Source organism: Acipenser ruthenus, chromosome 4, assembly GCF_902713425.1.
Source record: "Acipenser ruthenus chromosome 4, fAciRut3.2 maternal haplotype, whole genome shotgun sequence".
NCBI lineage: Eukaryota > Metazoa > Chordata > Actinopteri > Acipenseriformes > Acipenseridae > Acipenser > Acipenser ruthenus.
In genome coordinates this window covers 20,614,709-20,628,893 of record NC_081192.1, presented here as the reverse complement: position 1 = coordinate 20,628,893, position 14,185 = coordinate 20,614,709, and the positions used below count along the sequence as shown (strand labels likewise).

General features: G+C 37.1%; 1 protein-coding gene across 1 annotated transcript in view; it reads left to right on the top strand.

Moving 5' to 3' along the window:
- Positions 1-370: 370 nt before the first annotated feature.
- The window catches only part of xkr4 (XK related 4), a 122,477-nt gene continuing 108,662 nt past the window's right edge, over positions 371-14,185 (top strand). Inside the window, exon 1 of the mRNA XM_033999378.3 lies at positions 371-1,162. Within this exon, the coding sequence (XP_033855269.2) occupies positions 396-1,162 (767 nt within the window). The 5' untranslated portion in view covers positions 371-395. The remainder of the gene's footprint in view (positions 1,163-14,185) is intronic.

Below are 14,185 nucleotides of genomic sequence, written 5' to 3'. Positions count from 1 at the left end.
TCTCCATGTTTTTAATTGTATTATTCTATTTACTTTGACATTTATCATTTGAATGCTTGCTTTAAATTATAAATATGATTCCCAAATAAATAATTATTATTTGCTTCCACTTCAATATGGAATTAACATGCTTTCCTATTTATTTATTTTAGCTTTTTGTTTTGGGTGTTTGGGAGAGGGGGTGTAAGGTGTCTACTGCTCCACAGTCCACAACTCCAAAGAGCAAGCGTAACTCCAGTAAATCATTGAACAGTAACAAAGCAATTATGTAACGGTTCAAATGTGTGCCCTGGTATAACATATGGTTCGCACGCGCTGCTGAGAGGAAGTGTTGCTTTGTTATGAACAGGCGGCGCTGCAGCTGGCGGAAGAGGAGGTCGCCCAGTCCAGTTTCTATGCACTGGTACAGAGACAGAAAGATAAATGAGCAGGGGGAGAGAAAAGAAGGAAAAAGACGGTCTCAGTCAGATAACGGGAGGACTACTATAATGGCCGCTAAGTCTGATGGAGTGTTAAAGATGAAGAAAAGCGACGTGGCTTTTACTCCCTTGCAAAACTCTGACCATTCAGGCTCGGTACAGGGATTAGCCCCAGGATCTCAGCCGGATTCGGGAACCGGGGAGGTGGACTACGTGGATGGGGAGTCCCACTGTTGTGGCTCCTCTTCCATGTGCCTTCGTCTGGGCAGGGAGCAGCAGAACTACTCGGTGTGGGACTGTCTCTGGATTCTCGCCGCGGTGACCGTTTATTTTGCCGACGTGGGCACAGATATTTGGCTCTCCGTCGACTATTACCTCCGCGGCCAGTACTGGTGGTTCGGGCTTACTCTGTTTTTTGTGGTGCTCGGTTCGTTTTCTGTGCAGGTCTTCAGCTTTAGGTGGTTCGTACATGATTTCAGCACCGAGGAGAGCGCAGGTGCTGCCAGTGGCTCTCATGTGGATGGGACGCTGGTCAGCGGCTCTGCCGCACATGGAGACATGGATGCCCGTCTTTCAACACCACAAAGACAGGCTTCTACAGCCAGCAAGAGCAACGCCACAACTAATAGCAGCAACAGCAGCACCACAACTCAGACTAGCAAGAAAAGAACTGCATCTTGTTCCCTTTGCATCTGGCTCTTGCAGTCAGTCATCCACATCCTGCAGCTGGGGCAGATCTGGAGGTAAGGGGGCTAAAGAACTAAACCTATATCCAAGGTGGATGCAGGATGTATTTACCGGGGGTTCAGTTTCAGGCGGTGTTGGCACGGCATAGTTCCTTTGCAATCACAGCTAGTAGATGTTGTGTTATAGGGAAGGTTTTTTTTTTTTTTTTTTGTAACGATAGTTGACCCGCAGTGTCAGTTACATAGAATTGCTCGCAGATATCAAGCTACTGATTCATAAAACCGAAATTGGAATATATATTACAGCGTATTCATATAATATGTACTGTTTTATTTATAAAAACGTGCTCTCCTTATTTGTTTATTTTCACACATTTCACAAGTATTCCTGTGCGTTATGAATATACAAATTATACATTAGTGTATGCTGTATCAAAGTTGGTCACCACAGACAAATTATACAATAGCCAATAATGTAACTCTATTGCATCACCTGAAAAGGGATTTGGAACAGGTATCTCGACATGTTACCGTTCACAGTATTTCAGCTACTAAAATATTTCCCAGTCATTTTTTTATTGTTAATAAATGATCATTTCCTTTAACAGGTTTGCTTAATAAGTTACATTACTTATATTTTAATTATAATGTTGTTTTGAAAACAACAAGATGTATTATTTAAGATTCTCGTTTAGTAGTATATAGTAGCATTCCTGGAGTTTAAAACAAAGATACCCGCACAAATGAGCGGAATAAATTGAATAACATACAGGACGCGCTTTCAGATACTAGACCACTGACGGTTTGTTCAGTTTGCTGTAAACCTCGGACTTTTTTACACACCTGAACCTTGTAGGAATCAATCTGTAATGGTTGGTGCCCAGGTGGTGATGCCATGCTTTCTGTGTTGTTTTTTTTTTAAAACCAGACCTATTAAGGCGCACTGTAAACCCAAAGTTTACAAATAGAACATATATATTGTGCAACATATTTGAAACACATTTTAGAAATGATATAATACACTGTATACTGTTTTTTGTGCATATTAACTGTATCCTCAAACACTAAAATGTATTTAAAATCTCTCTCTCTCTCTCTCTCTCTCTCTCTCTCTCTCTCTCTCTCTCTCTCTCGCTCTCAGCGTAACGTGAAAATAATTTATACAATTTGTGAAAAAGAACCAATTAAAGAAAAAGGCCCTATGGCTTAAGACCTGTTCACAACTTAAACCTTAAATGTATGTAAATCATTAGAAATCCCATAATGTGAATAATCAACACTGTAAATGCAATATTTTTATTTTTATTTTCATGCAGTATGTATTTTTATCATGTTATTGAATTGCCCACTGCCTAACATTTCCCTAATAAGCTCTTTGTGGAATTACAATTGACACTGAGTTTGCAATTCAATTAGTTGTTTTTGTATTGAGGCTCCATTTGTGTAAAGGAGTTTTTCTTTTCTGTCTGCTGACTGCACCATCACAGTATGACACACAGCATGGAGGATCATTTAGAATGAAACATGTTTTATTTAACAAAATTACACATTTTGCAAGAGATGCAACTTTATTTTTATCTGGCTTAAAAAAAATCCCAATGAACTCATATTATCCATGAATTTGAATGGCTTTGTTTTATTTAACTTTGGCTAAATCTACGTTAGTCTGCTTTCTATACAGTACAGTGCAGCATGATACTGTGATAGTTATTTATCCTAGTCACTCAAGGGAACCTTTACTGCAGTGTGAAGAGACTGTCTCTATGGGTGAGATATAAAGTCATCTAATTTATTAATTGTATTATTGTAATGTTTAGATTTGTTCCCACATTTGGGGGGTGATGTTAAACACATAGTAGTTTTGTATTCATAGTAAAGGAATCACATTTAGGGTGCCACTGTGCATGTAGGACACCTGCTTATTAAAGTTGGTTGCCTTTTCTTGAAGAGGAAAGTTTTATTTATTCAGGATACCAAGATATTTTTGAATAACTATTGCCCCCTCTTCTTTGATTGACATAAGTCCACGAGACTCCTCAAAAATATTGGTCACACTATAGTTTAAAGATCTATTTGTAAAACACAGTGCTTGGATGAACATTGACTTTTCTTGTTTGAATATTCTAATAATATATATTTAAAATGAGATGCTCAATTGGGAAAGAAATATTGGGTTTTTACCAAATCAGCAACAGATATTCAATTCTATACGCGTTTTACATACACTCACCATCGCAACCTGTTGAAAGGCACCTGCAGGGGACTCAGATGTTTCTGGGTAGTCAAAAGCTCTATTGATTTTAATATGGAGACCTCATTATATTGTGTCTCTGAATAACCATAGAATGACCAATCTGTACATATTAAGTTTCTGAATAGACTCACGATAGCCTTAATTAGCATTGAATTGAATCATTTTAAAACTTATTTTCAATGGATGGATTTGATCACAACGGGACAGTGCAGTACAGTCTTTAAGATAAAGAGCTTTTTAAAAGTTGATTGTACTGTACAAGACTAATGTCACAATTGCGTATGATGGGACAGACACAGATATGAACCCCGGGAGAGCAGGACAAGTTATTACATTGTGTACTTTGTCTGGTGTTCAAAAGAACATTTTTAGAGGGTGATCATTCACATTGCTTTCAACTACCAGAAATTTGTATAACACATTTTAAAGTACACTTTTCATGTTGTAAAGATATATACCAGTATTAACAATCGTATAATGAAGCAAGACAACAAGCACCACATCTTTATATCGAATACTAACATTCAGATTAGAATTCAAAGCAGAGCATTCAGTTTGTTTGGGATGCCGGAGGATGCGGTGCTAAAGCGCTATCGTCTCACTAATAGCTGAATTGAGGGATGAGCTAGACCCCAGTGTAAATCTAGGGGCCGCTATCCCTGCACATGTGATAGTGCTGTGTTCTCTGCACTACTTAGCCTCTGGTTCCTTTCAGACCATAGTTGGAATGTCTGGAGGGATGGCCCAATCCACCTTTTCCAGAGTGCTAGGCACATTTCTGGATGTCATGCTGAAAAGGGCAGGCCAATACATATACTTTCCTAAGGATACTAACATAACAGATGTTGGCTGAGGCTTTTCCAAACAATGTTTCATGCTGAGTGACCTCAGCCGTAAGGACTCTCAGTTCCTTGTCAGAAAACTTTTGTTTTCTTTTCTGTGTGCCAAGAGGACTTTGCTGCCCTTCATATGAAATATTTTTGGTTTGTATTTTCGTGCCCCACAAATCTCATACAGCTCCTACTGATGGTTCTACTCCTAACTCTGTCACCTCTGGGCTGCACTAAATAGACCAATGCGCTCATTGAGACCCTCATTACATAATTGCGGATCATTATTTGTGCATGTAATTTGCACTGCTCTTAAGCTTCCATAGGGTTCAGTGCAAAATAATTGCCTAGCCGCAATGCAATTAGAATTTTGCATCCACCATTATTTGCACTGCACATATACTTACATCTACCCCTGTATGTGGTCCCTTTGTATGCATATTCTTTTTTGTAGTACTTCATCTGTAACTGACATTGAATTATGGCAAAGAATGGCTGGGAGTAGATTGCAAATAAATCTGTATCAAATTGGCTACTAAATAAAAGAAGCTGATTCAATGTAATGTCTTGCTTTAACTTTGTCAGAACCCAAATCACAAATGTATTCATAGTGTGCTTGCTATCTTGGCTGCTATCCATGTTACAATTTATCAAATGTCCTTCAAGAGTGTTTCATGGTTTTAGCATTCTTTTCGAGGCATTCCATTGAGCTCTGGTTCATCCCGTAAATATCATATAAAACCTTTGCCGCAGCAGACAGCACAGATGAGACTTGTGGGATTATAGGTTCTGGGTAAGATATCTCTCAAAACCCTAATTTTAATAAAAGTACTAGCACAGTTATAGCTTGCTTCAATGTGCCTACTGAAAGCTGTATAAATGTCAGCAATGTGCAAACAACCTAATTTAAGCAAAGCAATTTCCCCTTTAAGGTTACTATTAACCTTTAATTCCATTTAGGATTTACACAGAGTGCTTAGGCAAATACTGGAAATGTACCAAATACTTGTAATGCATCATTAAAGGATCAAAATCCAAATGTTTGCACACAATTACTGGTGATTTAAAAATACTGTAGGTTCACCCCTCTCCTTATCAACAAATTTCAAACTTTTTCAACTCTAATTATCTGTTGAGATGCAGTCATGTCACACTTTGCAATTATACATCTAGAATACTAATCCGTTGCTGCTATCCTTATAGTAGATTAAAAAAAAAGAAAAATTGGGGGATGTAATCTGGTCAGTTAATGTCCTAGACCAGGGCTAGTTGTATGAGGAATTGATGTTAAGGTTATCCAGAAGTACATTGTTTGAGGGGGGTCGCTGGAAAAACACTTGGGTCAGTACTTACCGTCTTCTTTTGAAACATCTGCCAGTGGATCTTTAATGTCCACAACCCAGATGGTACCTTAAATTAATATCACATCAGAAGCTTGGAAGCAGCGTGGAGCAGCCTGCACACTTTGGGCCTCATTTACGAAAGGGCTCTACACATTATGATGCACCATAATTGCAATTAATGTGCACGTTCATGATTTCCATATGGAATGTAGTGGGAATATTATGGCAGAATGAATATGTGATTTGTATGGTAATGAATGATAATGTATTTAAATGAGGCATCCGCTCTGAATAATGAGATGAGCTTTATACACACCGTATTTACTAAAGGGTGATACTACCATTACTATCCTTATTTTTATATAGCACCTTTCATAGTGGACCACCATCACAAAGCGCTTTACAGAGGTAGGCTGTGAACAGTGCATTATATGCAGAGTCACTTACAATAGGGCACTGATTTAACATCTCATCCGCAGGACGGAGTACAAGGAGGTTAAGTGACTTGCTCAGGGTCACACAGTGAGTCAGATAGTGGCTGAGGTGGGATTTGAACCAGTGACCTTCTGGTTACAAGCCCTGGACTTTAACCACTGGACCACACTGCCTCCTGACTGGATAATCGTAGTGTGCAGACTTAAAGTGAGCAATAATTAGTTAGTTTGGAAACCAGGATTTAACCGCTGATAGGCGCACTATTTAAACCTATTTTTCTGGGCTGAAATCTATTTGGCATCATGGAGACAGTGCATGCATTAAAGTTTTAGAGCAGTGAAAATTACCTGTAAATAACAGGTTCTATTAAGCGTGAATAAAAGTGAATGAATGTTATATTTTCTTAGATTTTATTTTATAGTTCATTACATTGGTACAAATAATAGAGTGGTTAAATAAAACACTGGACCAAACAAGATATTATAATTTAAAACAACCTCCTCCACTAAAATTTCTAGCTCCTCTGCGTGCAGTTTTAGTTTGCCTGTCTCCTGCGGAGGGCTGCGTCTGTTGATCGCTCATTTTCGGTAAATGTAAGCCACCTCCACATTTCACAAAAAGCCATTGACCAAAAGATACGCCTGGACTGCTGGGGCTTTTTATATCACCGTGGTAACGAGTAAGTCTTGGACATTATCGTGCACATTAAATTATCGCTCACAATACATGTAGTGTGCATGTGCACACTGTGGTATGTAAATTAGCCAAATAGCGTGCATGTCAATTAATATGTTCTTTGTTAGTAAATGGGGCAGTAAGTTTAGATTTATGGTGCACGCAAAAGAATATCCCTTTGAGGTCTTATCCCAGATATAAAGGGTTACTACTATTTAAAAAATATTGTTTCTTATGAAGATGTGTCATCTGTTTGTCTTAACAAAAGCTTTTTCTATTGACATAATAATGGGTGCCCAAAATGTAACTGTTTATTACTGTACAAAGCTGGTTCTTTGGTCATGTCTGATGGTTACATGGCTTCCAGAGCTATATTAATGTCCGCTGCTCCTCATCCCAACTTAAAAACCCTTTTCTCTGAAAAAAATAAATAAATGATGAATTGGTAAATATATGTTGCAGGCATGCAGTCTCATCAAAACCTATTCTAAAGACTTTCGTTATTGAGGTTACCTATGGGCAGAGCCTGATTTAAAGGACTTGGGGCCCTACACTAAGCCATATTTTGGGGGCCCCATACATAGTATGGTGAATGGTGTTATTGGCATATTGGTTAATCTGGCCCTGCGTTGGGGACCTATGTCAAGCCACATTTTGTGGGCCACTTACATACTCATTCAACCACTACAACCAGGGTACTCAAGGTATGAGGCTTGTTAGAACAGTCATGTCTTTATTGCCTTATGGTATATGACAGAAATCACATGCAAGTAATAACAATGAAATCTCACGTTGCTAATTATAATTCTAATTTACATTCAAACATCTGTGGGAACATAGAACATAACATGATGCAATATGGATCACAGACATAAAAAAAGCTTCAGCCCCAGGCAGTAGAATACAAAAGCATTAGCAAGTGCATAATATAACATCCACTGAGGTTAATGGGTCAATGGTTTTGTTAGTTTACCAGAAAGTCCAGCAGCTATTATATATACATTAGCCGCAGATTATTAGACAGAAAATAATTATACAGTCTCAGACAAACGTATTTGGGCAGTTAAAAAATGAAAAAAAACAGAAAGAAATTGATTTCTATAATTTCTAATTGTTCTAGTGAAAGATATAAATTACAAATTCAGCTTTAGAATAAAACAACAAATTATTACATAACATGCATAAAATGAAAAATAACACGCAAAAACGAATTTCTGTGAATAAGAAATTAATGCATGAATTGATACATATTACATGTAACCCACTTGGCTGGGTGACTAATGGTTGAACCAGAGGATGAGGCATTTATTTTAGAAATCAAGTCAAACTTTCGGACTGCTGCAGGACAGAGATGGGGGAGACAATGAGTTGAAAATTAACTTGAATGCAAGAAAAGGTAGACAACTGGGTTATATTTATCCTACAGGAACGTGGGTCATGTGTTGGGGGCTAAGTTTTAAAACTCAATTTCAAAATTAAATATGTATACCCTGTAGACAGTAAATGGAGCAGTAAACAGTTTTGTAACAAAAGCAAGCGTATGCATCCAGACAAGTTCTCTGACTAGCGATGTTTTAATATTTCACAATTTACTATGCTTTCATGGAAATGGAGTCTATTTTTATTTTTTTTTTAAACTAGCATAATCAGTTGTTAGAAGGAAAATGGAAACTGGTTTTATGCAAAGCACAAATAGGGCTTCATTTCCGAAAGGACACTAAATTTGGAGTTAGCGCACACGTAAAGTAGAGAGACTAAAGTGCGCGATAAATCCAGATTTAGTGCCCCATTTACTAACAGAGACATTCATTATGTGCACAGTATTTGGCTAATTTACATACCATACCGTGCACACCAATGTGTAAACCTGTCCTCTGTGGGATATTTTATATAATTCCCTGTATGCTTTACCAGGGTTTTTTTTGTTTGTTTGTTTGTTTTTTATTGGTGTAAATTGCAGTTTATTAAATAGGTTGCAGTTAAAGCTGAACGGCATAGTTTAAAATAAATAGTTAATACTCTAAAGCAGGGTGTCAAACATACGGCCGTGGGGCAATTTTTGGCGACCCGCCCATTCGTTTCTAAAATTGCATTGATGTACTGTATAGTTTTGGAATTCTTCTTTTAAACAACCTGTCTCTTTAATATAACACACATATTCAACGTGTGCAGTCTGCATTGTAGGAGTGACATTCCCATTAAGCCAATCAGAGCTCACGGTAGTAAAATAGCCAATCAAATCTGTTTCCTCACGCACACATGTAACAGCACAGAACACATAATTTTGATTAGGATAGAGAAGCAAAGCCTTGTTTAAACTTTTTTTTTTATTATTACTTTGTGTAAAATGTAAAATCAGTAGCCAAAATGTAGTTGGAGATGTCACAGAAGCGAAAGGAGGAGGCGGAACACAGAAGATTCCAAAATCGGTAGCCAGATGATTATTTGTTCAATTAATATTTTTTTTTATGAAAGATTGTAACATACAACGTTACTATGACACGCTGTACAAAGCAACGTGTTTTGAGTTTACTGGAAATGACAGAAGCTATAATCAACTGAAGGTTTTTTTCTGAAAATGAGAAGAAAAAAAAGAAAGTGCTGTGGATTCCATGAACATAAGTTACAATTGACACTTAGCATTTTTTTTTTTTTACTGTTTGAGATTTCCATTGAAAAAAAATATTGTTCTGTTTCCTCCATTATATTACACTGGTGATACTGAGTTTATTTGTCAGTGTTATAGGAAAGCTGCTTCTAGTTATAGCAGCCTATTTCTGTACTATAAAATACATTAAGTAATATGTTGATTAATTGATTGAAACTGTGCCTGCATACTTATTGACTAGGAATTGTACAGTGGGGGGTAATGTGTTTTGAGTAGTATATTTGAATATATTGGCCTACATACAATTTATATATACATTACGACACACACACACACACACACACACACACACATATATATATATATATAGATGATTCAAACACAGGCTCCCTTGAGAAAGATATGTACAACATATCGAAACGTTGGGCAGCTGGCTCTTTGAGCTAATTATATATATATATATATATATATATATATATATATATATATATGTATATATATATATATATATATATATATATATATATATATATATATATATATATATATAATGTATAACAATATATAAGCCAGATAATATGGATTTATATATCAGGTCAGCTATTGACTTATTGTGACTTCTGTCAGTTAGCCTCTCTTCCAACCTACAGTTGTCTGGATCCCAACACACATCACATCAAACACCAATTACTCTTTTAAGCCCTACAGTATGTCTTCACCGTCACTTGCATGAATCCTCAGGCCACATACTGTAGTTCAAGGTCCAGTCCAGAAATGTAATGATTAGAAAAATCCATCCACCACAGTTTATTACTCAGCTTTGTTCCATCAAGGGAAGTCAATAATGCAGCTGATTGTGTTTTCAAGCTCTTGCTCCACAAAGTCTGGGCACTGGATGCAGTAATAAAAAATAATTACCCTGCTTTTTTAAATTTCTTTTAGTATTTGCTAGTTTTCTGTATTTTTGTTGAATATTAAAATGTCATATATTCTTGTTTTTTATGCCGGGTTTCTAAATGATTTTCTTGTTGTATTAAAAACTTAAATTATTGGTTTTCCCTGTACAATTGTGAAATTTGTATAAGTTATACTGTGTGATTGACTCTCTTTGACGAAGACGCTATATATTAGAGTTATTCAAGGTATTTTTGAATGGGTGCATGCTCTCCACCAGCACTCATTTACTCAAAGAGCATCATTGATGTTGCTTGTATAGTACATTCACCATCTGTTGGCAAAAGTTTAAACACTCCCCCAGTGGTAGACCTCTAACATGGGGTATGGATTTTTAATTAGAACAACTTTAGTATAATTTATTAATATAAGAGACTCAATAATTTAATAATTCAACACTGATATTTCAAAAGTGGAAATATCTGTAAATGTGTACTGAAAGGAATAAACTTTCTTAAAAAAATGGATTTTCAAAACTGAATTTTAAAACTTTATAATTATGGAGTTCCATCAGAGCTTTTTGAACACACTCTGGATTCACATTCGAAACTTAACTGCTTTTTAATAAGGAAATGTGATGGAGCTCTTCAGATGTTACAGATTGTTCTGTGATTTTGTGGCACAAACTCACAGACACTTCCACGTTGCTAGGGTAATGCTCGAAAAAAAAGCAAACTTTTTAAGGAAATATCTATTGTGAATGGATTGATGGATTTTCATTATTTGAACTACCACCCATAATGTCTTTAACACCAATCTATGTTGGGAGTTTTGTACAGCAGATCATGCTTATTTTGTATTTTATTTTCTTACACAGACAACGTGTTTTGTGGGAAAATAACATGTTTAGACATAATTCTTAAAAAAGCTTTCTCACTTTTCTGAGCAAACTGCATGTGCTGACTGTCACAAATGGCTGGAATATAAGAACAATTATAAATTGGCATGGATTTTCAATTCCTTTCCTTTTAATCTCATCATTTTTTTATCATGTCTTTGATTAAAAAAAAAAAATCCAAGACAAAGTCAAGGTTTATATATTAGCAAGGCATAAAGTTTCTTGATGTGCTATCTGACGCCAAACAAATTAATTATTTGACTTAGCAACAACCCTTTGTATCATGTTTTGTGATCGCAGGATAACAAGATTTGGAGACACTAACCTAAGTAGGTAGTGTTCATATTTGTAAAATATAGCCATTTTCTTGATTTATATACAGTGCCTTGCGAAAGTATTCGGCCCCCTTGAACTTTGCGACCTTTTGCCACATTTCAGGCTTCAAACGTAAAGATATGAAACTGTAATTTTTTGTGAAGAATCAACAACAAGTGGGACACAATCATGAAGTGGAACGAAATTTATTGGATATTTCAAACTTTTTTAACAAATAAAAAACTGAAAAATTGGGCGTGCAAAATTATTCAGCCCCTTTACTTTCAGTGCAGTAAACTCTCTCCAGAAGTTCAGTGAGGATCTCTGAATGATCCAATGTTGACCTAAATGACTAATGATGATAAATAGAATCCACCTGTGTGTAATCAAGTCTCCATATAAATGCACCTGCACTGTGATAGTCTCAGAGGTCCGTTTAAAGCGCAGAGAGCATCATGAAGAACAAGGAACACACCAGGCAGGTCCGAGATACTGTTGCTGAGCTACTGAAGTAAATATCTTGTGATCAGATCACCAGGACTTGATGATATTCTGTTAGGAATATTTTATTATATTTATATTTTAATAGGGATTACTGATGGTTATCATATACAAAAATTAATGATATACTAGTACCTCGTTTCCTTCAGAATTGCAACATATGTTGTGACATCAGTTTTCTTAAAAGTTCTGTAGAAATCCCTTTATAGACAAAAAATATATTTCATGGATTTATACTTCACCAGCACATATACATCTATGGCCAAAAGGTTTTGCATCACCCTATAGAATTAAGAAATGTTGCTTCATAAAGGCGAATGAATTCTGATGACTAATGTTACGTTAACATATTGAAGTACATACCGATTTGTAGTTTTCCATATATTTAACGAACAACTGAAAACATTAAAAAAAAGACATTTTGAAATCTAACATGAAATACAGTACTACTATTATGGCTCCCAGTAAACTTTTGCGATATAACTTTGTCGTTTCTATGATTACATGATGTTAAATAAAAGATCAAATTATGGTCATACAGTTTTTTTTTGTTTTTTTTTTAAATGATGTCTCAATCCTAAAATTCTAGGTGATGCAGAACTTTTGGCCATAGCTTTATACTTAAGCCATTGTGTAATTTAGCTAGTGCCTAGAGCTGTACCACTTATTAAATTCCATTTACGACTTGTGAATCAACATATGCCATCCTTATTAGAATAAGCTGGAACAGTATTGCCTAGAATTTAAATATATACTCGATCTAACATACAGAGACAGCTGAAGCACACTAGCAGCATCTCTTTGGAAAGCACTGATCTTGTGTGCAGTACCTGCATTGTGGATAATTATAAATAATATTAGCTGGCAAATGAAACCTTGCATTTTAACCTTTTAATGTATGACAAGTGAAATCTCTCTTCCATTCACTTTAATTGGGATTCCAAATCCTGTTATCCAGCGATAGCGTAACACAGTATGGTAAAAACAAGCATAACAAACTGCCCACAGTGACAGCAGCCAGCAACCTTCATATATTCCCATATTCTGATACTGTACTCTCAATACCTTGTGCTAAAGTATGTCCCAAACAAGCAAAATCATAGTGTGACATAGGGACATTGAGGCAAACATATAAACAGGGGGCCTTCATAAGCCTGCAGGTTATTTTACTCTTAATAACTGTTAATAATGACTAAAGAATGTTCTTCTCAAGTTTCATCCACATTTAACAAGGGATCCTCTAGATATATGCAAAACTTAAACTGAAAGAGAGTCAACAGACAGACAAACAGCTTCCATACACTCCCCCCCCCCCCCCCCCGATTTATGATATTTTCAATAACTTGTGCTTAAGAAGGTTAGTCGCAAGTAGTCACAAGATGTCAAAATATCTGATTTCCATTACACGAGAGTAGATGTTAAAACTTCATGCTGATTTGAACTCGGCTCTCGCCAAGATAAGCACCAACTAAGACGTAGCTTTACAGTAAACTAATGTGATCCATACGTGTCTCCATCCATTTACGTTTCCTTCCATATGATGATGTAGATATCCTTCTGTCTGGTGTTAATGGCTGAAGTGTAATGCTGGCTCCAGGGATCAGCTTATTTTGCCTCCCTGGTGCATCAGCACACACAACGGCTGCGATGCTGGCTCCGGGGATCAACCAAAGTGCGGCCTCCCCAGCGCATCAGCATGACAACCGTCTGGATTGAGCTAAGTAGGGTACATCTCTGGGGTTTTCAAGTGGGCACCTTCCATCCTCAGTGTTTCGTCGACTAGCCCACGACACCTCAAGAGGGCTCGACGGTGATTCTGGCGTCCCAGCATCACCCCCCTCCGTCCCCCACTCAACTCAGCCCAGCTTACTTACCTGTACATCAGTGTTTCTTTCTTTCTATTGTGCTTGAGATCCCTAGCCAGAATCTTTCCGTCTCAACCACAGCCAGTTGCTGCTCCTCTCTGCTGCTTCAGATAAGTTCTTCACTGTGCGACGCAACTCTTGGCCACTGAATCCGACGTCTCTGAGAAACCGGGTTGTAGAGTGTGCCACAAATCCTCGACAACCCACTTCCACTGGGTAAACCCGAACTCTCCATCCTCGCTGTTCCGCTTCAGTGGCTAGTTGAGCATACCGCAGTCTCTTCCTCTCATACGCCTCATCTACAGCATCCTCCCATGGCACTGTTAACTCTACCAGGTGAACAAGGCGTGCTGATCCAGACCACAAGACAATATCTGGTCGAAGGTTAGTGGTGGCAATCTCAGGTGGAAAAATAAGCCGTTGACCAACATCTGCCAGCATTTTCCAGTCTCTAGCAGCTTC